The 22,425-nt window shown below is 48.8% G+C and overlaps 1 protein-coding gene across 4 annotated transcripts; it reads right to left on the bottom strand.

Annotated features, from left to right (window-relative positions):
- Positions 1 to 1,256: 1,256 nt before the first annotated feature.
- PPRC1 (PPARG related coactivator 1) lies at positions 1,257 to 16,036 on the bottom strand. 4 transcript variants are annotated; one of them, XM_080641545.1, is made up of 14 exons: positions 15,848 to 16,036; positions 11,255 to 11,443; positions 10,563 to 10,709; positions 10,342 to 10,443; positions 7,367 to 10,223; positions 6,960 to 7,013; positions 6,109 to 6,166; positions 5,250 to 5,320; positions 3,593 to 4,313; positions 2,673 to 2,816; positions 2,499 to 2,565; positions 2,258 to 2,379; positions 1,880 to 2,031; positions 1,257 to 1,660 (listed from the first exon to the last, which is right to left on the bottom strand). In XM_080641545.1, exons 1-14 carry the CDS (start codon positions 15,998 to 16,000, stop codon positions 1,557 to 1,559), a joined length of 4,941 nt encoding a protein of 1,646 aa, XP_080497671.1. In that variant the 5' UTR covers positions 16,001 to 16,036; the 3' UTR covers positions 1,257 to 1,556. The 4 variants fall into 4 exon arrangements, with proteins under 4 accessions (XP_080497671.1, XP_080497673.1, XP_080497672.1 ...); XM_080641547.1 differs by having other exon boundaries at positions 10,351 to 10,443; positions 15,848 to 16,024; XM_080641546.1 differs by having other exon boundaries at positions 5,250 to 5,317; positions 15,848 to 16,024.
- Positions 16,037 to 22,425: the final 6,389 nt, after the last annotated feature.

A 22,425-nucleotide genomic window follows, 5' to 3' on the forward strand; every position in this document is an offset into this window, starting at 1 on the left:
AGTGAGCCAAAGCAGCCCAGCCTAGGCTCATTCCACTGTGTCTGCTGCCTTGCATCGGAAGTAGATGCAAGGCAGCAAACCCAGCTTGGAGAGCACACAGCCTGCCTTTCCTTTATTTTTTAAAAATTATTTCTTTAAATATATTTTTTATTGATTTCAGAGAGGAAAGGAGAGGGAAACAATGATGAGAATCATTGATGGGCTACCTTCCACATGCCCCACACTGGGGATCAAGCCCACAACCCAGGTATGTGCCCTTGACTGGAATCGAACCAAGGACCCTTCAGTCTGCAGGCCAATACTCTACCCACTGAGCAACACCAGCTAGGGCCTGCCTTCCCTTTATAGCGACAGGGGGGCTGGGCCCCCCACTTACTTATTCAGTCAAGTCAGTTCCATGAAGGTAAAAGGGGATGTGCACCAAACCTGAGTGATGCAGCAGCAATCTCTTCAAACCATAATCCTGACAGGTTATACTGTGAACTCTCCCTGTGAGAACTGGAAAACTACCCAATTGATCCCCCCTTTGTCATGAATACTCAAATGTTCAAATGCCCAGGCCTGTCAAGTCTATTTCAAACTCTTATTTGTTTACATTAGCAACAGACAAGAATCCCTTCAATCCCATACACTACACTTTGACTACTTCCCATTAATGCCCCTCAAAAAGGGTAAGGATGTACTTTCTCAGGGGACACACTTTTGTCTTTTTCAAAATAGGCATTCCCCTCTCCTAGATATAACTCCTACATCTACCTCCCTCTTCCCCAGAAGTCGATCCACATGCATGAATTCTTTAAATATCTGAGCAACGCTTGAACCACCTAGCAACACTGGCCAGGGTTCAAATGCTGTCCCCCCTACCACCCCAACCTTGTTTTCTTAGAGGGAGAAAGAGAAACTGAGAGCGGAACATCCATTGGCTGCCTCCTGCACACCCGCTACTGGAGATAAAGCCACAATTCCAGCATGTGCACTGACTAGCATTGAATCAGCATCCTTTTGGTGCACAGGACAACTGAGCCATACTGGCCAGGGCTCAAATGCCCTTTTAAAGTTTGAGAAGCACTGCCCTGATGACTGATTTCACTGTCAAAACACTTGAGGAGCCAAGTTTCAAGTCCAACAGGATTTTGCACCTGATCAAAGAGGGGTCCTAGGAACTCAATGGAGGCAAACGTGACACTGTGTTGAGAGGAAAAGTGAATATGTCTGGTATTAACACCATAGAAAGAAATAAGCACAACAGCACATGGATGTTCTCTCTAGTTCATATTTATTAGTCTGCATAGTGACTTCAATCATCCAAACACAGGGGGAATCCCTCAAAGTCATCCATCTCAAATAGGAATGCAAATTAACTTGTTTCAATGCCTGTTATAAAAACAAATACCCTTTTAAAAAATCTGATTTAACACATTTTTTATTTCACTTTTTCCATTTCTTTATAAAACAGTCATCTCCTCACTAGCAGCTCTCTCCCCTAGAGTTGGGGAGGGGGTTGGAGATGGTTGGACACCTCCAAAAAAAAGGGGCAGGGGGAGAAGGGCCCAGGGTTACCTCCTGAGGTTCTTCTGGGCCTGTTTCAATAATGTGTCAAAGTCAAGAGAATCAAATTTGCTCTTTACAGGAGCAGGGTCAAAGTCTTCCCAGTTGGAGTCTATAAAGGTAGAGAGAGACAGACAAACATCAAGGTCTCTGACCACACTTCCCAACCACAGAGTCCTCAGATGGCCAGCCACCTCCCATCCCAATAATGATTTTAAGTCATCCCACCCCTTGGGTTCCTTCATGTGTCAGATGAAGACAAGTCTGCCGAGCCCACTCTCAAAAGGTTGGGAACCCTTATACCAAAGCCTCAGGGCCTCCCTCCACTCACCAAGATCAGAGTAGCTTCTCTTGCAGAACTGCCTGCGCCCCCCAAAGCAGAGATCAAAGGGCTGCTCATCTGCCTGTCTCAGCTTGTGGCCACTTTCGATGGCTGCAAATGCCTCCTCAGCATAGCGGTAAGTGACGAAGCCATAGTTGTCACTGGTGGGTGAGGCAGAGGCTGGCTATTTGGGCACATGCAATGGAGAAGAAACACCCACCAGAGTACAGAGGGGGACAGGGGTGATTCTTCTCATTCCCCAAATAGCCAATCCTCCGAGTGAAAAAAATGTTGTCCAGCACACCAGAGCAAGGGGGAAAGACAAAAAAGCATTGAAGTACATGAATGGGACAGAAAGGACATCCTGACCTTAGGGCCCAAGCTTACCCTTGGACACGGAAGTGAATGGTGCATTCCTCAATCTCTCCAAAAACAGAGAACCTCTGTTTCAGCTCTGACCGAGTCATGCGGCCAGGTATCTTCCCAATGAAGACCACTCTTCTCTCTTCCTATGTTGGGAAAAGGGAAATTTGCATACCACGAGCCAGGGCCAGAACTGCAAAAGGCTCTGAGCTTGTGACTCAGGGGCAAACTCCCCGCCCCTCCCATGACCTGTTCCTCTACTCACTATTGCACGCTCCTTCTGCAGCACTCTCTGCCTTTGGTAATGGTCATGTGATCGATAAGAGCTGTACCTGACAAAAGAAGGTACCATCAGCCACCTAGACATTAGACGGCTTAAGTCTCTGAACTCTCAGGCACTTACACCCCAGATGCACTGACTCCCTGAACACATGCTCACCGCCGTCGCCTGTCACTTCTCCGGCGGGGGGATGGAGAGCGGGACCGGCTTCGGGAACTAGATGATGAGGATGATGAGGATGAGGAGGAAGATGAGGAAGAGGAAGAGCATCTTCGGGAACATCCAGAGGAACTACAACTGGACCTAGAGAATAAAGGGGCGCATAGGAATGCTGGGAATGGTGCAGGTATATGCCACTTACTTCACCTTGGCCACAGCCCTGCCTCCTTCTCAGGAAGCACAGGACCAAAGGCAAAAGAAAGCTGAAGAGGTCTAGGAAAACTCTTCACAGATGACCAAACTGAAGCCCTGATGAACTTTAGATGTATCTGGAATGTTTTAGAGTGTTTTGGCATAGGTCATATTTCTTTTCAATTATGCAATTAAAGATTGAAAAATATTTAACAAATCAGAAAGAAGAAAAATAAATGAAGACTAAAAGAGATAAAGGCCACCTTATCTAAATAGAAAATTTGGGTCTGTTACTGAAAAAAAAAAGTACTGCCAGGAAATAGATGAGGCCACAGGGACACCCAAAAGAACTGCCCAGATTCTTTCCTCAACAGATTAAAAGGTCTGCCTGCCATTAACAACCCACAATCCCACCTTCCCACATACCACCAGGAAAATACCAGAAATGAGGACTGATACAGTATTCAAAGAATTCAACATGGTTAAGATAAAATCCTAACCGTTTCCCCAAGGCAGGTCTCAAGGAAGCAGAGACCTCAGGGATACCCCAAACTCCAACAGAGGACAGAAGCTACTTTCTCACAACTTGCCTCCTTCAACAATCCAGGGAAGGCAGAGAAGACAAAAGCCAAAGACAGAAACAGAAGCCTTAGTGCCTGAAAGTATCAAACTCAATGTGCAAAAAAACTTCCTAAATGGAGAGGACCTAATAGACCATCAGAGCTCACCTTCGCCACCTCTTGTGTGGGGGGGAGAGGGACCTGGACCTGGACCGGGATCGGGATGAAGACGACGATGAGGATGAGGAGGAAGATGCTTCGCTGGTCCGGTTGGACCCAGAGCTGACAGAACTGCTGCGGCCACGGCGGCCCTGCCAGCCCCGGCTTGGGGGGCTGGCTGACCTGCAGGCTTTTCGATAACAGCGCATTGACCGCTTGGCTGAGGGCTCAGAGGGAGTCCTAGTGTTCACGTCATTCCGGCAGGGCGAGGCCTCAGGGGACAGCAAGGCAGATGGGGCAAGGCAAGGGGCTGGGAGATCTGCCTGCTCTTTGCTAGTCCTGTGATCAAGTGGCTCCTGGGAGGCAGCTGTGCCTGGAGGAAGAGGGGCGACTGGGCCCAGGGACAAGACAGGTTTGATGGTGATATCCTGATGGCGTTTGACGTTCCATCGGGAGCCTGCCTCTGGAAAGACTAGAGCAGGAGTCTTTTTTGGGGGGCTCCTGCTCCGGACACAATAGTCATGGTCCCCAGAGCCCACATGGACCGGACTAGAGCCATGGACCCCTTCTTGGAGGCGGGCTGCAGCTGGATGTTTGGCCTCTGTAACTCCTTCAGGCTTCAGGGTTCCCTCCTGAACGATGGACTTAGGAGATTTGACTTTGGCCAGCAGGGAAACAGCAGCCAAGGGCTTCCATAACTGGTGGGGAGGGGTAGCTGGAGGGGTGAGCCCTGTGAGGGGAGGGAGGATGGAGATAGCAGGATGAGATCCGATTCTACACTTCCAAACACTGTATATATAAGCTGCAGAGACCCCCACCTCATCTCACAAAGTACACCAACAATGGTCCACAGCCCAACTTCTCCCACTGTTGCAACTACTCCTTCCCCCAAGTTCCCCATCTTGGGAACCAGCAACAGAAACCCCGCCAGCCAGGGTCTTCTGAATCCCTCAACCTTTCACTGCCCCAACCTAACTAGTGACCAGGTCCTGCTCAGTCTACCTCTCCATTCCTAGACCCCTCCACCCTACTCCAGCACTGCCTGACTTCTGGCTGCATCTTGCGGGACTTGTCTTCTTCTCTAATGATCCCCTACCTTGAGCTTCACACCCATCCACCTGTCTTCTATGTTGTTGCTGGAGGAAGCACCCAAAAACCAATTCAGTAAAGCTTTTTCAATTGCTTCTTCAATGCACAGGATAAAGTCCAAATAGCTTACCATTACATTCAAAGTTCCCATAATCTGACCTCCTACTTACCACTCCAGCTTTTATCTCTTGCTTTAGCTCTGCTCACCACCCTGATCAGCCACTACACCACAGCCAAACTGAACCATATGCAATTCCCCAAAACATACCAGGCTGATTTTATTTCTTCAGTTCACTCTAGATGCTCATCTACAGAATTCTCCATCCCCTAAAACCTACCTGATTGGTATCAGTGATTTTCTCAAGCCTCTGCTTTGAAGATTACCTTCCAAACAACCCATCCCTCACTGTCCCCCTTCAGACCCCACTTATTTGACATACAAACTCTGATACTCAACAAACTCAATTTGCACACTTGCCCCTGGACTGTGAGAACCTCAGAATGAGGATCAGATTGGGCTCTACAAACATTTACTGCATAAACTAAACAAAGGCAGAGTTCCCCACCCTGAACCCACCTGCCACGTTGGCCAGTTCTGGGGCTTGTAACCGGTCTAGGGGCCTCTTCTCCTGGGGAGGGTCAACGCTGCTGACAGGGGGAAAAGGGAAAGCCTGGTTCATTGCCTCCTTAACATCTATACATCTGCTTTCCTCACAAAGTAATGGGAGAGGGGTGTGTGCAGAGAGGAATGGGATGCACAACCTGCCCCTATCATTCTCCCCCAGCACAAAAATAGTCTTGGTGACTGAACTGTAGGTGGATCTTAGCTTAGCTCTGCCCAGTGCCAGGAGGCAACTCAACTATAATCTTAAATACCCCCCACCCACCTCCTTCAAGCCAGGAGCTTTACCTGCCAGGCTCAAACCAACCCAAAACCAATGCGGAGAGGAATATGCTTGACATGACAGCATGGCATAGCATGAACAAGAAAAATATTTTTTAAAGTCCTCTCAGTCCTGGAAGACTGGGGAACAAGGTCTAGGGTGCCTGTATCCTCCAAGGAGTCAGGGAAGCCCTAGCCATCAACATCTTCCCCCACTTATCTTAAACTATCACCAGTGTTGAACAAGTTTAAAATGTGTTAAATTAAAACTCCCCAAAGGTATCACTTGCCAGAAGACAAAAGGCACCTCTAAGACATTTAGAACCCCAGAATGGAATCAACCAAAGTCTTGGTACGCATCCATCCTCCTACCTCACCACCCAAAACAGTGCCCAGTAGTGATGAGCTGAGCATGGGGATGTGGAAACAGGGTAAGACTCTAGAGCTGACTAAACGTCACTGCAACAGAGGCATCCAATGAATGATCCTGGAGCGCCGGCCGGCTGCTGACCAACAGCTGTAGGGTAACTCGCTCACATGTCTCCATACTTACCCTGAGTTTCCTACAGCCAAGTTGTCAGCAGGAGCCGGGGGAGGGCACTCCTTTTTGGCTGCAAAGAAACCATACTAGTTAAAAGCCCAACCAGATGTTCCAAATTGAGGAGGTATAGAAGGGCTGGCTTTGAGACCCAAAGGAGGAAAATCCACTTTGCTTACATATTCCACTGGGCTCTCCCCAGAAAGATCCATTTTTCTCCAGTGTGTGCACAGTGTGTACTATTGTTAATCATGTCTCTTCTCTGCTCAGAAACATCCACACTACCCACTGAATCTGAGATAGAGTCCAAACTTCTGAGCCTAACATTCAAGGTTCTACATGACCTGCCCAACTTCCTAGTCTTATAGTTTACACTTGTTCTACTTATATTTATTTTGCCTTGAACTAGAAATACCCATTACCAATTCAGGAGTCATTTCTGCATACTTTTCTCCCCAATTAGGTAAGTTCCTTGAGAACAGGATATAGTAGCAGCAGCACCATGCCTTGCACTGCAAAAGCTGTTATCCATTGCCTTCTAAATACACCACACTCAATCATTTCTGTATCTCTGCCTTTATTCACCACATGCATTCTAGGAAGTCCGATCTTTCAAGGCCTACCTTGTGAGCTACTTCCCTCTAGAAAACATCTCCCCATTGGTCTACTCTTTGTAATACTTGCCACGTTGTACCCTCTCCCTAGCTTAGATTGCATCACAGGTGGATCTTGTCTCCCATTCCAATTAGGGGGCTGCTCTAGTGGCTAAGACTGTTATTCCCCCAGTTTAAGTAACTATAAACTGGGCCCAAAGGAAATAGTAACTTTAAAAAGGGGTTGGAGCAAAGCTATCCAGGTTCCCTCACCTTCTGATTTCTCAAACTGCTCCAGCAGACTGGACAGGTCCGATGCCTCAATTCCTGTGGAAGCACACAACACAGGATTGGAAAACAGCTCCTATCAATTGAGTACACAAGTCCCAGATCACGTCATTTCTCCCTTTATGCTCCCCCTGCTCACTATACTAAGTAAATCAAGACAGCAATACAAAGTAAGAAATAATTAAACAAACCCAGAGCTCCGACTCTCAAGAACCCTCCAAAGAAATCCAAAAGCCAGCCCCCCAGCCAGGTACTTTATCCTAATCTAGGGAGGACATTCTCCACCCAACCCCAATTCCCTTCTTCACACCAACAGATGACTTGCCACCAGTTGACCCTGTCTCCGCTAACCTAATACCAGTTGACTCTGATGCCAACTGTGTGGCACTCACCAATCTCACTGATGAAAGCCTGTACCACATCCTCAGGATCCTGGATACGTGGGGTAGGCAGGAAGGACAGTTTCCTTAGACGGGCTGGGTGGACAGCAGGCAACTTAGTGATAGTGCTCTGCTTTGGTGTGGGAACAGCCTTGGCAACAGGAGAGGGGGTCTTCTCCCTGGACTTGGTCTCCTGGGTCTCAAACTTTAACCTCTCTGATGCAGGCTCCTCAATAGCCACACACTCAGCAGACAGATATGGTGAAACCTTATTCTGTGGGCTTTGCACCGGGGAGGATACCTTGTGTTTCAGATGGGGAGAAGCAGGAACTGGTTTGACCTCCACCTTGGTGGGCTCTATCTGTGGAGCTCCCTGGCCAGCTGACTCCAGAGTGAGGGGAGGAGCCATTGGTACAGGAGGTAAACTTTCAGGAGGACCAGCTGGGATGCCACTGGACTCCACCTTGGATGGGGGAACAGCTCTCCCAACAGAGGCTAGAGGCAAAGGTGGTGGGGGCACAGCAGGCCAGAATGGAGGGTGTTGCAGCCCTGCACCCCACCCCACGGGCCCATAAGTACAGCTAGAGTTGTAAGGCGGGACTGGGGCAGGAGTGGGTACCCAAGGCACATTGCAAGTAGGGGGAACAGCATAGGCGCCAGGGGTACCAGACACTAGGGGCACTGTTGGTGGGGGTGGCAAACAAGGATAGCCAGGAGACACTGGGGGATAACAAGGCCAGGGTGGCATGGGGGCATAGTGAGTATAGGGATCAGGTGGCACTGGCCCCACAGACATTGGAAGACTAGGAGGCTGCAAGGGTGGTGGGGGCAGCATGGGAGTCATGCCCAGCCCACCCGGTGGAAAAGGCACAGCAGTGGGCATTGTGGGGGGCATAGACTGCACAGCAGGAGGTGGAGGTCTCGCTAGCAGTGGCATCTCTTGGGATGGAACCTGCTCAGTGGGAGTTGAGGCTACAGATTTGCTTGTAGGTGGCTCAGGACTAGGAGAAGCAGGACTGGGACCACCCACAGACACAAAGCAAGTCTCAGGGCTTCTCTGCAGAGGTGTCTTCTTGGCTGGGGCTGGTGGGATGACAAGACAAGGGATGTCTGCTAGCCCTGTGGGGGTTTCTGGGAGGCTGGGCCACTTCCCAGATGGGAGCTGGGAACTCCTTTCTTCTGCCTCTGCTTGGCGCTGCTGCCTTCGTCGCCGGTACTCAGATAGACTAAGAGGCCGAGGTCTGGTTTCCTGGGTTGTGGCATTGGTATCACCTTCCACCTTCAGAAGACCCACAATCTCCTTGACTTCAGAGATGATGGCCTTTGGGGGGTCCAAGGACTCTGACTCTAGAAGGAGCTGAGGGGCTGGACTCCCCTGGGCTGATGACACTGCACCACGTCTGGGGTCAGTTGGCCTAGACTTAACTAGCACAGGGTTAACTAGCACTGGAGCCAGGTCATTGGGAACAGAGTCAACTGGTGCTAAGTTGGTAGAGACAGGGTCAACTGGTGGCAAGTCATCTGAGATAGGAACAATCACTGCATGGTCAACTGCTGGAGAGTCAGCCAGGACTGGCTCGATCAACACCGGGTCAGCTGGAAGAGGGTCAACCAGCCCTGAGTTGGTTGAAGCAAGGTCAACCAATGCAGGGTCAACAGGTACAGGGTCACCTAGAACAGGATCAACTGCAGAGGGATCAGCTTCAACAGAATCAAGTGGCGTGGGGTCAGCATGAGCAGAGTCAACCAATGTGATATGAGTTGGAACAGGGTTAACTTCGATGGTGTCACCCAGGTTGGGGTAGAGGTCAAGAGGACCTTCTTTAGCAGGACTAGCTTGTCCAGCATTACTCTCCAAGTTCCCAGAGGTAGGCTTCTCCAAGGTACCTGCCCAGGCCCGAGCCCAAGCCCGGGGCTTCCCTCTACCATGGGGAGGCCCAACCTCTCTTTGAAGTTCCTCCTGAGGCAAACTGCCTGCTTGAGAGATCACCTCTGTAGCCACAGTAGGCTGCCCACAAGAGGATGACCTCAGTCTCCTGGCATAGCCTTCTGTACAGGCTGCTGGCTGTTTCTTCTTCTTCCTCCTGCCCTTTCGAGCTCTCTGGGAACTCAGTGCTGCATTGGCTGGTGGGTTCTGAGGCCCCTTGGGGACCACTGGCTCCATGACTTCCTTGGGCTCCAACAAGGCTGACTCCAACTTTTCCCCCGAGTTCAGTGACAACCCTTCTTTCTCAAGGCAGAGGGCTTCCTTGGCCACAGCAGCCTCTGTCTCGGACTCAAGTGTAGGCAGGAGCAGCTGCAAGGCTGGACTGGCCTCTAGTGAGTCATCCAGGAGCACAGGCTGGGGTCCAGTAGGGATCTGCCGCACCACAACTGGGATCTCCAGGTCACTGCCAGCTGTGGCTGCCTGGCCCACAATCTCCAGCACCACACAATCCTCAGGCAATGTCAAATCATCTGGCTGCTCTTGAAGTTCATTGTTGAGCGATGTCAGGTGGGTGAAGTTGGGCAGGCAGTATGGGTGCATGGCCCGCACCAACTCACTCAGGGAAGAGATGCTCTCATCACCAGCTGCCTGCACTGCCATACCTGCGGCTGCTGTTTTATCTTCCTCCTCGGGGCAGGCCAGGTGCATGGGAAAGTCTGAGATGCTGCTCATTGAGTTGCCATGTTCCACAGCAAGCATCTGGCCGCTGAAGCTGGCCACCTCCTCCTCCTCTTCCCCATCACTACGCTGTTGGGGAGAAGGAGACTGGCTTCTGCGGGGTCTGGATCTTGGGGGTCTCCAGCTAGGAAGTTTGGGGGAGGAGGTCTCCAATAAGGAAGAAGGGGAGAAGTCCCAAGAGGGATCTGCGAGAGACATCTCAACCTACAGGAGAGAAGAGAAGCCACAGAAGGAGTTTTTTCCAGGAACATCTTTTTCCAGACCTGTCCCCACACACTCCTCTCCCACTGGGATTCCTTGAGTCTCCTTAGGTCAGGCTTACCCCACTCACTCTACTATTGCCTGTACTGGGCCCCAGTGGATCAATTGAAGTGATGAGGTCACGTTCTGAGGGTGTCCGAGAGAGAGTGAGCAGCTTGTGCAGCTAAGAGAAAGAAAAGAACCTGAGATGCGATTGTGCTTCAAAATACGTGAGTAGGCCCACAGACATGGTTCTAACCTTTGCACCAACCATACAACCCCTTCCCCTGGTCCCACACTCACAGAGGAGCCCTCCCGAGGTGACGCAAGCAGCTCAGAGTCAGGAATGCTGTCAAATGGAGACAGGTTCTCAGAATCTGCATTGTCCAAGATCTCCGTCAGAGCTGTGAGTAATGAAACTTCATTCTGGTCCTCCAGAGATAACCTGCTCTGCTCCAGAAAGACAACAGGAAAGTCCTACATCATCATCCCAAATGACCTACTGAGCCACTAAGAACTGGATGCCAAGAGAATCAGTCTCCCAGGCTCCCAGTTCAGTTCAATTTGCCAGGGACAAAGTAGAGTACCAGGAGTCATGAGTTCTAATCCCATTTACTACCATCCACCACCTCTCTAGTGTCAACAGAGACCTGTCAAAATTAAGTCATAAACTTATGTTTCAAACACTCCCTTCACCCTCAAGTTAAGTGGAATGATTAGCAGACCACCTTTGGTGAGGCTGGAATTGGGCTCAAAACAGGGATCAGAACCCTTTGGACATGTAAGTCAGGGACCTAGGCAAGAGAAAGGGAAGTCTAAGCCTGCCAAGTCATTCTTAAATGGGACATAACCTGACAGCATGTAGCCCAACTCTCACCTAGAGACAAAAAATGGACTTCAGGTAGGGTATTCAGGAGCCAAGGTTCTGGGAGAACAGAGCCACTAAGTCATAACCTCCCATGCAAACTGCCTGTCTAGGCCCAGCTCTAGCTCACCTCTCCAAGGCTCCCAAAATCTTCAATGAGGGAGATGAGGGAGGCATCCATGTAGCTCTGCATGGTTCCCAGCAGTGTCTCATCCTGCAGCATCAGCTCCTCCATCTCCAGGTCCTTGTCCTTCAGACAGGGGCCCAGCCGAGAAAGACTGATAATGCCAGAATCATCCAACTCTTCATGCAGTAGCACCTGGGGGAAAAAGGGGGGATGTCAGAAGGGCATGGTGAAGGCTACAGGACATGGACTTTTTGGGGCAACTGATTGATATGCTCTGTAAACTAGGTGCCCAGCCCTCCACAATGGCCCCAGACTCAGCAGGAGCCCCACCACAGCCAAACCTCCAGACTTGCTGGCAGAGAGAAGTACAGCTCATGAGCCAAAGCTCCTACCAAGATGGCAGCACCCAAGGACCTTCTAGGCAAAAAAAAGTTTGGATTCCATCCAGAAAGAGTTGGAGCCACAAGAGATTATTAAACTGGAGAGTCAAAATATCAAGACTGTTCAGAAGAAATGTCTGATGGCAGTGTGAAGGAAGACAGTCTGCAAGGCACACCAAAGGAGAGGAGATCAGCAAGCAGGCAATTTCAACTACCACCACCTCACCTCCCTCGATCCCTCTTAGGCCTCTCTTCCCACTTAGCTCAAATCCTATCTTCTTCAAGAAGACACCTTCAAGATGATCTCCCAGCTGAATTCACACGCTTCTGTACCACTCAGTTTTCTGGCAAACACATCCTGTCCCCTCCCCAGCCCATAACATTCCTTACATCAATACTAAAACTGGATTCCAAGTTCCTTTGGGGCAAGTAACCCTTCGTATCCTATAGCTTTTATGTTCTTCTTGGTTCTTATAAGGGTTTAAACTATACATATACTTCCTGGTCATCCTACTCCATACTTTTATTATGAAGGCCTATAGTGTGCCACCGAACCTCTCAATGGTAATCCCAAGAAAAAAGTCTCTTCCCATTGATTTTTAGGTGAGAGCTAAAGATGAGAAAGCTTGATTCTGTAGATGGAAAAGCCCCACCCCACTACTTCCCTGAGAACTAGCAATGTCTTCAGCCTTGTTAGGCAGGGAGCCACCCGTCCAGGCCTGTCAAGCATGTGGGTGTGGGCCGGGCCAGAAGTGGCTGGAATGGAGCTAGCAAGGCCAGAGGCCAGAGCCATGGGTATCTATACTATAGGAAAATTATGATGCAAAGGCCGGAGAATAGGAATAAACATGGATAAACCAGTTCCCCCTCCCCTTATGCAGCAAAGGGAAATTGCTTCTCTTCCAAGAGGGAAAAAAAAAGCAACATGTGTAACTACACTGTATACCCACCCTCCTAACAAGTTGAGGATAACCTGGGAGAGGAAAGGCTAGATAGGAACACTTTAGGAGGCCAGGGACAGAGATGAAGTGAAAGGTGGCAGGTTTTAGGCACTAACTCCTCCCAGGCCTTCACAATCCTGTAATTACAACCAGCAGCTGAATAGCACCTGGCTCAGCAAACACTCCTGGGTGAGCAAGAAGGCTGCATCTCAACTTGCCCTGCCACCTACCTGGCCTAGCCACTGGGCCAGAATCTCAAGACAATGCCCAACTCTACAAACGATTCATCACCTCCATCAGACAAGTACTGGAGCCGAGTCAGAGACAGCCCCCTCTCCACCTTACCTCACCCATCATTCAATCCCCAAATAGGACAGCTCCCAGAGTACCAATATCATCTAGGGCAGGGGTGGGGAACGTCCGGCTGAGGCCGTATAAGGCCTGCATAATCATTTGATCTGGCCCTGACAAGGCATTAGGGGTGAGTTAATTAAATGTTTGACCAAATATAGCAGGCTAATTTTTAAATTGACAATTTTGTATGGCCCACAAATGATGTTATAAATATCCAAATAGCCCTTGCCAGAAAAAAAGCTTCCCTACCCCTGATCTAGGGGCTAAGCCCAGGCTAAAAGTGAACCCATATCCAGTCTTGTCCCTGCATGGCTCAAAACCAGCTACAAACTTTCAAAAGTAAGTCAGAGCACTTCTAGAAACAGCCCCTAAATCCCTCCAATGGCATCTTACTGCCCTTGGCATTAGATTTAAACTCTTTAATATGGCTTACAGGGGTCGTGGTCTTCCCCACCAGACTCTTCTGCTCCAGTGTGTCTGTCCCCTCTCACCACCCTGCCTGTCTCTCTACACACCAGCCACATAAGTCTGTTTCTCCAATAAGTCTTGTTCTCTCCCACCTCAAGGCCTTCACATACTATTCCCTCTGATGTCTGTTTGTGGGTTGTTTGTTTTTTTGTTAATCCTCACCTGAGGATATTTTCCCATTGACTTTTTTTTTTAATGTATTTTATTGATTTTTTACAGAAAGGAAGGGAGATAGAGTTAGAAACATCGATGTGAGAGAAACATCGATCAGCTGCCTCCTGCCCACCCCCTACCGGGAATGTGCCCACAACCAAGGTACATGCCCTTGACCGGAATCGAACCTGGGATCCTTCAGTCCACAGGCCGATGCTCTATCCACTAAGCCACACCGGCTAGGGTTTTCCCATTGACTTTTAGAGAGAGTGGAAGGGAGAGAGGGAGAGACAGAGCGAAACATCAATGTGATGGAGACACATCAATTGGTTGCCTCCTGCACATACCCTACCAGGGCCTTGACCAGAATTGAACCCGGGACACTTCAGTACGGGGCCAACGCTCTATCCACTGAGCCAAACCGGCTAGGGCATATTCCCTCTGATAAAAGTGTCCCCTACCTACACACACAGCCTTATTAGTCTCAGCTTAAAATGTTCTTTCCCAGACTCTGCAAAGTAGATTACTACTGCTGATTATATAATCTCAAATATGCACTTTCCTTATTATCTGTCTAGCCTGATAAAAACATAAGATCCTATTTGGGGCGAGGGAGATCCTCTAGGACAGGAGTGGTTTACCACAGTATTCCCTGTGTCTGAACATAATGCTTTCTCACTAAATGCCTGGTTGACTGGCTTCCAAATACCCAAGGGTTTTTTGTATTTGTTGGGGGGGAGGCAATCTCTCCATGAGACCTCTCCAACCCCAAATGACCACCTAACTTAGATTACAGCTAAATCATGAGTCCTTCTTGCCTCTCCCTCAAAGGGTGACCTCTGGGAAAATTAGGGAAGAGGGTGTGATAGCTCCCAAGTTAGGGACCCAGAAGCCATTCTACCCTGGGCAAGGGCTTGGATTGGTGAGCTGGAACTGACACTACCTGGTAGGTGGCCTGCAGCCCAACTCCCACCTGGAGAACAACAAAAAAAGCTTTCAAGGACTCAGCTTAATTGCTTAAGAGAGATAACAGTTCAAACTAAGTCCTGCCAACCTCCACTCTGGGTGAGAACTTATAAGAAGTCCTGTGCTGAGGAATAAAAAGATAACACTTATGAAGTATGGAGAGCTGAAGGTCAAGAAAATAATATGACAGAAAGAAATCCCCCCAATCCAATAAATGTTCATCTAGTGTTGTTCTCAAATCGCCTCCAACTTTCTCATCCCCAGCAAAAATTCCAAACAGCCTTAAACACAAACCACCCCAATTTGTCAGTTCACAGCAGACCTTAGCAGTCTCCTCAAAAGAGATGCTGGAGGAAAAAAGTGAAAGGTGAGAGGATTCTCTTTCCTTTCCTTAAGCTTGTCCCATGTATATGTTGACATTCTCCATTCCCCTTGAATCAAGAATGTGGCAGGACTGCAGGCAACCAAAACACCAGTGCCCGTGACTCACAATCCACCCCAAGCCGGTCAGGCAGAAGCAGCCACCAGCTCACTCCACAGCCCTTCAACCTCAGCCCTCTACCCGCCCCAGCACACTCAGCCATCCGCAGGGAACAGACTTCCCGCACATCTGGGAAGTCCTTCATCAGACGCTGTCTAGAGGCTCCGAGGACCAAAGCAGGAGGAAAAGAAACTCCAAGCCTCTGAGCAAAGTTGACTCTAGCAGCCCCTACTTTCCTTCCCGGCCAGGGCCCTCCAGCCCCATCGGAGATGGCGGGACCCGCTGAGACACACCCAGTTCCCGGCAGTGCGGCTCTAGCGCTGATACGAGACGCCCGGCAGCCTGAGGCGGGAGCCACGTGGACACCCCCTCCCCGCCCCCACGTGGACCCGCGGCCCCCCTAACCCTGAGCCCAATCCACGTGGGTGCCGAGGCCGTCTAGAGGGGGAGGGGAAGCAGACAAGTTCTCTGGGGAAAATCGCTCCCCCCTCGCCCCACGTGGCTCCGAAAAGGCACTGCGGCGCGGGGATAGGGGCACCCCCTACTCGGCATCCTTAGATGGAAATCTTAGCCCATAACTCCAAGTCCAAATCCCTCTTCCTCCCTCCAATCATGCGCCGGGTTTCCGACACCAGACTGTGCCCCTCCAGCGTTCCGGAGGAATGGCCATAGGGACCCCGCCTCTGCCTGCGTCCCACCAGCAAACGGCTCAGGTCCACTCGGCCCAATCTGCCTCCCAAAGCCACCCGGCATCGACTCCGGAGCGCTTCCTCCCTTTCCTGTAGCGTCCACGTGTCACCACCCGGCACACGCCGCTTTGCTGCCAGGCGCGGGCCGCCCGCCAGCTTCTCACCTGCTCCCCGCCGCTCACAGTGCCCACAGTCTCATACGGCGCTAGGCTCCGACCCCCCCGACTGCTGCCGCGGACTCCACCGCCAGGGTCGGGGCCGGGGCCCCCACTCGGAGGCGGCACCACTCGGTCTCTCCGTCCCCGGCGCGCCGCCATCTTGGCCCCTAAACGCCCAGCGCAGCTCTGATAGCCGGCACCGCCTCCGAGTCTCCAGCCTCGCCCAGCCGATTGTAGGGAGAGAACTACAACTCCCAGAAGACACTGCAATACTACAAATCCCAGAAGACGATGCAAGGCACCCCCTCTTTCCCCTCCCCCTCCCATCTTGCACCCGGAAAGAGGGCACTGGCCTCGCAAGGGAGTGTGGGAATAGTAGTCGCTTTAATCGGAGCTTGGGTGGTACATGCTATAGGCATACTGTAATGCTTTAGTTTTTTGTTGTGTGGGAGACCCAGTTGTGGAGCAAGAGGTAATAAGGGGAGAGTTGACATTTGCGCATCTTTTTTATTTTCCCAATTTTTTCTTTTTTTTTTTTTAATATATTTTATTGATATTTTACAGAGAGGGAGAGGGACAGAGAGCTAGAAACATCGATGAGAGAGAAACATCGATCAGCCGCCTCCTGCACACGTCCCACTGGGGATGTGCCCACAACCAAGGCACATGCCCTTGACCGGAATCGAACCCGGGACCCCCCAGTCCGCAGGCCAACGCTCCATCCACTGAGCCAAACCGGCTTCGGCGATTTTCCCAATTTTTTCAACTGTGGGAACACCCTCTTTGTTGTTTTACCTGTTATACTTTACATTTCTTTCACCTAATCCCAAATGGGCCTATGTTTTGAAACAGCATCCCCTAGCGGCTAGGCTAGTGGGCACACGTACTCCAGGCTCTACCTTTACCTAATCTACTATGCACTGTTGTGAGTTTAATCCTAAACCAATGCATTGTCAGCGTCTATCCCGGGTTGGCATCTCATTACCAAATGTCCTGCTAATGCAGACTGATCACCTTGCTGTCCTCCAAAGACAACAGGTGTTCTTCTGCCTTGATTTTTCTGTCTGGAATACTTGAACCTTGAAACATCTTTCAGAAAAACCTTTTTTATCATCCCAGCCAACCACATTCCCTCTGTATTTCTACAGTCCATCATTATCTCTACTATTCATTCACTTGCCATTTAGAAGCTACTTCATATTGTTTTCCTAACTTTAATCATTTCAAAGAGTACAAAACTACATAAATGAAAAAATATACTTAATCTACAAATTCCAGTTCTCCCCAGATTTAACCCTGTCACCTTCAGTGTGTATTCATCCATACTTTTTCTATGAATTTAAAAATCTAGTCCTGGCTGGTGTGACTGGTTGGACTTCCTCCCATGCACTAAGAGGTCCCCTGTTTGAATCCCAGTCAGGGTACATGCCTGGGTTGTGGGCTCCATCCCAAGTAGGAGCCATGCAGCAGGCAAGCCAATAGATGTTTCTCTCATCAATGTTTCTCTCTCTCCCTCTCATTTCCTCTCTAAAATCTATAGGGCTTAAAAATCTACAGTTTTGCACATTTTTGATAGTTTGAAAATAAGGCCATTTCTGCCCTAGCCAGTTTGGCTCAGTTGGTCCATGGACTGAAGGATCTGAGGTTCGATCTCGATCAAGTGCACCATCCCTGATCCCGAGCCCTGGTCAGGGTGCATGCAGGGAGCAATCAATCAATGTGTCTCTCTCACATCGATGTTTCTCTTTTTGTGTCTCTCCCCATCCCATGCACTCTCTCTCTCTCTAAAAAGCAATGGAAAAAATATCATCGGCTGAGGATTAACAAAACAAAACAAAAAAGGACCATTCCAGCCCTGGCTGGTGTGGCTCAGTTGGTTGGACGAGAGGTTGCCAGTTCCATTCCTGGTCAGGGCACATGCCTGGGTTTGGGCTTGATCCTGAGTAGGAGGCCTGCATAAATGTATCTCTCTCTCTCTTTCCCCACCCCCGCCATCCTCTTTCTCTAAAAATCAATAAAAAATATGTTTTTTAAAAATAGGGCCATTCCAGTGCAGCTGGTGTGGCTCAGCTCAGTGGTTGAGTGTTGACCTATGAACCAGGAGGTCACGGCTCCATACCAGGTCAGGGTACATGCCCAGGTTGTGAGCTCAATCCCCAGTGTGGGGCTTGCAAGAGGCAGCTGATTGATAATTCTCTCTCATCATTGATGTTTCTATCTCTCCCTTTCCCTTCCTCTCTGAAATCAATAAAAATATATTTTTTAAAAATAGGGGCATTCCACATGTATGGTTCTACATCTTTTTTTCATGTAACAATATGCTAGTTTATTCATTAACCAAATATTTACTGAGATCTTAGTGAGTAGAGTTCCATTATATGGATATATCATTATTTAAATTATATTATTTCCAGTTTTTCACTATTACAAATTACAGTGAACATTCTTATATGTGTGTACATGTATATTTGCACTTTTGTACACTTTATGGAATAGTTTCCTTGAAATGAGATTGCTGAGTTAAAGATGTATACATTTGAAATTTTGGCAAATAATGCCAAATTGCCCTTGAGAAAAGTTACATCAATATACATTCCCACAAAAATTAATGAGAGAAGACGACCTCTGGTGTGGACTGAATTGTGCCCACCTCCACCCCTGCACCAGGCAAAATTCTTATGCTGAAGGGCTCTACCCCCAATATGACTGTATTTAGAGATAGAGGATTTAAGGAAGTGAAGTTAAATGACATCACAAAAATGGGGGCCTAATCCATAAGGCAGGTGTTAGAGGAGGAAGAGACACATGCAAGGCAGGGAAAGAGGTCTCACCAGAAACCAGCCCTGCCAGCACCTTGATCTTAGATTTCCACCCTCCAGAACTGTGAGAAAATAAATTCCTGTTGTTTAAATCACTTAGTCTGTGGTACTCTAGTATGGCACAAATTATGGTCATTATTAATGATTAGGCTTTGGGAAGAAGATTAATGTCAAGAAAGCAGAAAGTAGTGCCATTTTTGCTTTGTTCAGCATCTGACAAAACAATTTATTCACCTAAATATGGTGTCTACATGGAATCTACTGAAAAAAATAAGAATATATCTCTGTGTCTTAGTGCTACTGAAACAGGGGTGGTGTTATGCCTACTACTAGGGGTGGTGCATGACAGATACATTCCTAAGGGCCATGAAGGAAAACCTCAGAGACCTAGGCCATAGGCCACCAAATATTGGAATCTCTGCCAGGCTGGTGTGGCTCATTTGTTTGAGCATTGACCTATGAACCAGGAGGTCACAGTTCAATTCCCGGTCAGGGCACATGCCTGAGTTGTGGGCTCAATCCCCGGTGTGGGGCTTGCAGGAGGCAGCTGATCAGTGATTCTCTCTCATCATTTATGTTTCTTTTCTATCCCTCTCTCCCTCTTCCTTCCTCTCTCAAATAAAATATATTTTAAAAAATACTGGACCCTTGCCGAGACCGGTTTGGCTCAGTGGATAGAGTGTCAGCCTGCGGACTGAAGGGTCCCAGGTTCGATTCCAGTCAAGGGCATGTACCTTGGTTGCAGGCAAATCCCCAGTGGGGGTTGTGCAGGAGGCAGCTGATCGATGTTTCTCTCTCATCGATGTTTCTAACTCTCTGTCCCTCTCCCTTCCTCTCTGTAAAATATCAATAAAATATATTAAAAAAAAAATACTGGACCCTCCAATCACATGTCTTTACTCCATGCTCACCAAAGACTTATCTGATTATAACAACTGACTACCTATATAATTTTTTATTATTGAGAGAGAGAGGAAGGGAGAGAAAGAGAAAGAAACACTGATTTGTTGTTCCACTTATTTATACACTCATTGGTTGATTCTGGTATGTGTCCTGACCTGCAACCTTAGTGTATCAGGATAATGCTCTGACCAGCTGAGTGAGCTACCCCACCAGGACTGATCACCAGGACTGATGCTTTTTTCTTTTATTTTTTCCTTTGTTTTTGATATTTTCTTTTCTTTATTTTTCAATATATTTTTATTGATTTCGGAGAGGAAGGTAGAGGGAAAGAGAGATAGAAACATCAATGATGAGAAAGAATCGATTGGTTGCCTCCCCACAGGGGATTGAGTCCACAACCCGGGCGTGTGCCTGTGACTGGAATTGAACCTGGGACCCTTCAGCCCACAGGCCATCGCTCTATCCACTGAGTCAAACCAGCTAGGGGATATTTTCTTTAAAAAAAAAGTTTTTATTGATTTTAGAGTGAGGAAGGGAGACAGATAGATAGAAACTTGGATGAGCTCTAGCCGGTTTGGCTCAGTGGCTAGAGCATCGGACTGCAGACTAAAGGGTAACAGGTTCGATTCCGGACAAGGGCACATGCCTGAGTTGTGGGCTTGATCCCCAGTGAGGGGCGTGCAGGAGGAGGCCGATGGATGATTCTCTCTCATTACTGATGTTTCTATCTCTCTCTCCATCTTCCTTCCTGTCTGAAATCAATAAAGAAATATTTTTTTTTTTTAAAAAGAAAAAGAAACCTGGATGAGTGAGAAACATCCATTGGCTGCCTCCTGCAAGCCCCTTACTGGGGATGGAGCCGCAACCAGGGCATGTGCCCTGACCAGGAACCAGTGAACTTTTGGTTCATAGGTTGAGGCTCAACCAATGAACAACACAATCTGGGCTGAGATGATATTTTCTAAAGCCAATAGGACCACTAGATCACTAGGACCTCCAGTAGGGGGCATGCAGGAGGCAGCCAATCAATGATTCTTTCTTATCATTGATGTTTCTTTCTCCCTTCCTCTCTGAAATCAATAAAAAATATAGTTAAAAATAAATAAAAATTTAAATGAGGCATTAACTAATTAGTAGGCAAAGAAGTATAAGAATGGTTTACAAAAAAAAAAGGTTTACAGATAAATCACATATATTAACCTTTAAACCTGTTTTCTTGCTTGTTTTATGAAGGTAATAGCACCTTTTTCCAAAGGTTGTCATGAACAGTAAATGAGATCTCAGGTGTGAAACACCTAGCACAATGCCTGGCACATAGTGTATGCTCAAAAAATGCTGTTTTTCTTCTTTGCCTTCCACCTTCCATGTATGTAATCTAGAAGAAGGGACTCAGATTCAGAGGAAGCAACGTACCCTATAAGGTGGGTTGTAAATCCCTTTGTCCACCCAGGTAATTGGTGATTACTATGGAATCTGGCCAAGCCAGTTGTTTGGAATGAGTGACCTTGGGGAAAAGTGGTCACAGGATTGGGAACACAACTGCAAATTCATGAACAGTAGAGAGTGAAAGCAATCAAGGCAGGTAGCCCCTCTCCACCACTCTATCTCTAAATCCTCCAGCTAATCCAGCCCACTCCTGACACTCTTGAAATAATAGATAACTTCAAAGAAATCAGAAAGGGGCTAATGTATATTGAGTACTGACTACATGGCTGGCACTGGGCTAGGTGACTGGGCATATATTGCCTAGTTGATTCTCACCAATTACAGAGACTAAAGCTTGAGGGTAAAGCTTAGTGAGGAAGTCAACTGTCTCAGGTCATTTGCTAGTGAGGGGCAAAGATGGAATTCAACCCCAGGTAGCCAATGTTCCACGTTAGGGTTTTGTTGCTTTAGGTTCCCTTTACCTCTCTAGTGAGGACCTCTGTCTGGGGGATGTAGGGAGGAGGGAGACAAAGGCAGGGGATGCTGTCAAGGATACCTGTATAACTGTGGATGACTTAAGCCCCTGCCCCTCCCCCCTCCCTTGAAGGTGGAAATAGGAAGAGCTGGAGTGGAGAAATCAAATAGGTAGATGAGAATGGGGGAGGCAGTATATGGCAGTACTCACAGCTCCCCTCTCCAACACGCTCCTAAGCACATGGGAGAGGTTCCCAAACCTAGGAAGGTCCTCTTCTCAACCCCCAGATCCTCACCCTCCCATAATTTCATGCTCCCTCAGCAAAAGCTAAGGTGGAGAGAAGGGGTCTCATAAACACTTAAATCTCCACATCTGTAACCCTCCCCCAGCCAAACCAGCTGTGCAGACTGGGCAAGAGAGAACCTTCACTACCAATCCCCCTCTACGTAACAAAGGGAAAGAGGACCTCCTGCTCAGTCCCAACCAGATGCCTCTGAGGGAGCAGCTCAGAGCCCCAGCGTCTACTCCTGCAGCCCACCCTGAAGCTTAAGGAAGAGAAGCTGGCAGCTGGGGACACCCCCCCCACACACACACACACAGAGGGGAAGGGACCAATTCTCTTCCAGACAGCTCCCTTCCCTCCCCCTGCTAATAGGTATTTCCTGTTTATAAGGCAGCTAACGCTAGGCTTTTGGGAAAGGATGGAGATGGAGGAGATGGAGCAGCCCCCTCCTACGGCTGGGTTGGGGAGTCCTTGAGGAGTGCCTGAAGGTTGGGAGGCTCCTCCCTAGGGAAGGAGTGTTCCTTACATTGACCATCCAGATCATTCTCCCTCCCACCCCACTCCCACCGTGGCCAAAGCCCCTACGGGTAGGGGACACTGGAGGGGTTCTTCCCAATCTCCAGACCCTCAAAGGAGAGCAGCTTTCAGGGGAGGGAGGGGGGACGGGAGGTGGGGTAGG

The sequence above is a fragment of the Plecotus auritus genome, assembly GCF_963455305.1.
Source record: "Plecotus auritus genome assembly, chromosome: 9".
Taxonomy (NCBI): domain Eukaryota; kingdom Metazoa; phylum Chordata; class Mammalia; order Chiroptera; family Vespertilionidae; genus Plecotus; species Plecotus auritus.